The following is a 2,438-nucleotide window of genomic DNA, read 5'->3' on the forward strand; positions in this document are numbered from 1 at the left end:
AGAGTGTATATATATCCAGCCAGTGTGATACGTGTCATCGCACGAAGACGCATTTTCATGCACATATGTGAATGTTGTACGTTTGTATGCAGTTACAACAACACACGCGGGTACTTTACCAGGAACATTAAACACACATATACGTGCAAACATGCCACCCACTTGAGACGAGAAGAGTGGGAATAGACGCCACTAGATACAACTACACACACGCGCGTGTTGCTCACATACATGAGTGGAGACGGAGTCTATACTATAGACTTACAGTGACTACGCCAACCTAGTATCACGGCGACAGCCAGGCGTAAATATAAACAGGAGAGTTTTATCCCGAGTGATATGTGGCAGATAGGTAAACAGGTATTCTCAGCTCCGAATGTTCACACTATGCACTATTAAAAGTTAATTAAATCATACACTATGGACACAACCACACGATACAATACTCCGAATGTTCACATTATGCACTATTAAAAGTTAATTATCTCATACACCATCGACACTATGCACTATTAAAAGTTAATTATCTCATACACCATGGACACAACCACACGATACAATACTCCACATATCTACCGCAGCAGTACCTCGGGTGCAGCGTAGTTTGGCGATCCGCAGGACGTCTTGAGGAAATCTCCATCCGTCATGATATTCGACAGACCGAAGTCAGCGATTTTGACGTTGTTGTTGGTGTCGAGAAGAAGATTCTCGGGCTTCAGATCTCGATGCACCACCTTAAATAGAACACAAAGACAAACATAAACTTTAGAACACAGACAAGAATAAACTTCAGCATTGATACACATCGAATGAATCTGACGGCACTGACGAGCACGGGGGAATGGGCTGTTGTTAGCCGTGACACTTGTATGGTACGGTGCACTAGTCTAGTGTACTTATAGTACACTAGTCTAATGTACTTATGGTACACTAGTCTAATGTACTTATAGTACACTAGTCCAATGTACTTATAGTACACTAGTCTAATGTACTATGTGATCAGAAATCATTGCAGCACCTGATGGGTATGAACCCGACTGGTGCTGAGCAACCGAGCTCCAGGTGCAAAGTGACAATCCAACGCAGATGAGCGCACACCCCCAATGTAGAAAAGGGCCACTCCGCCTGCAGAGGGCCGTCTCAATGTCCATGAGAGACAGGTTAACCCTATTCTATGTGGACACCCGCCCCGCTCTTATAGATAGAGAGAGTGGGTGGTCAGGATAAAAGCCTCCTACAGAGGTCTGCTATCCCTCTCTCTTGGGGTGAGTGTATCTTTGGGGTACAGGTATGATAATATGAATATCTATAGGTGATGGAAGACCACGTGTGAACTCCCAACAACAGACGGCGAGTGCATTGTTTAGTTGGATGTAGCGATGGTCCCACAGACCACACGCCGCGGGTTTTGCATCGCAATGATGGTGTAAAAGACGCGTAAACCATGTAAGGCTGAGGATCAATGGTTTTGGCGCACCTCATGTATCTGTATATTGTTTTAGTATTAGCAAAGCGTGCCCCATGTCCTCTCCCGCATCGACAGTTTTTCTAATGTCCACACTATGCATTGCGATGTAGCCATAGAACAAAAGAGGTGTACATATGCACTTACATGCACCAATCGTACTACACACGTGGAATCATTCGTAGTTGAGAATCGATAGAGTAACAGAAGTGATAGTGTTAGCTACAGAAGTGTATATCCGATTTAAAACCCAAAACTCTCTAAAACACTAAATCCTAAACCCTATCAGAGGCTGTGAAGACTGTTGGCGGCAGAATTACAATTCGATGGATGCTCCATATCACAAAACATCGCCGGAATCGAGAAGCCTAAACAGAAAGCATATCAACACATACATTCCTACGCACACACCGGCACACTGAGCTCATCAAACATGTGCCATCACACACAACAACAATCGCCTCCATTATAGAAACATCTCCATTGTGTACAACTAATAACCACACGTCCATTACGCTCACCTAGCAATCAATCCTTCCATTAGGCATACATGGCAACCAACACTTACAATATGCACACATATCAGTGAAACCCATAGCCGTATACTGCAACCGCACACAACCGAAGGTACCTTGTGTCGGTGACAATACTCCACACCGGAGATGATCTGCTGAAAGAATGTGCGGGCTGCATCCTCTGACAGTTTCCCGTGCTTAACAATGTACTCGAACAATTCACCGCCAGCCACGTACTCCATGACCATGTAAATGCTAGAGGGTGTTGTGATCACTTCATATCTGCAGGAAAGAAGGGGGGAGAGGGAAAAGAGCTTTGTTAATATGTAGATAATATACACAAACGCACACACACACACATATATATATATGTACATATATATATATACTTACAATCACACACACACACACACACACACACACACACACACACACACACACACACACACACACACACA

General features: G+C 44.0%; 1 protein-coding gene across 1 annotated transcript; it reads right to left on the reverse strand.

The window, feature by feature from the left end:
- Window positions 1–572: 572 nt before the first annotated feature.
- SARC_14327 (hypothetical protein) lies at window positions 573–2,262 on the reverse strand (the record flags this gene model as incomplete). Its single annotated transcript, XM_014291542.1, has 2 exons — window positions 573–734; window positions 2,097–2,262. Coding segments are annotated over 2 exons (328 nt in total), but the record flags the coding sequence as incomplete, so codon positions are not given.
- Between the last annotated feature and the right edge of the window lie 176 nt (window positions 2,263–2,438).

The sequence above is a fragment of the Sphaeroforma arctica genome (genome assembly GCF_001186125.1).
Source record: "Sphaeroforma arctica JP610 unplaced genomic scaffold supercont1.4467, whole genome shotgun sequence".
Lineage (NCBI taxonomy): Eukaryota > Ichthyosporea > Ichthyophonida > Sphaeroforma > Sphaeroforma arctica.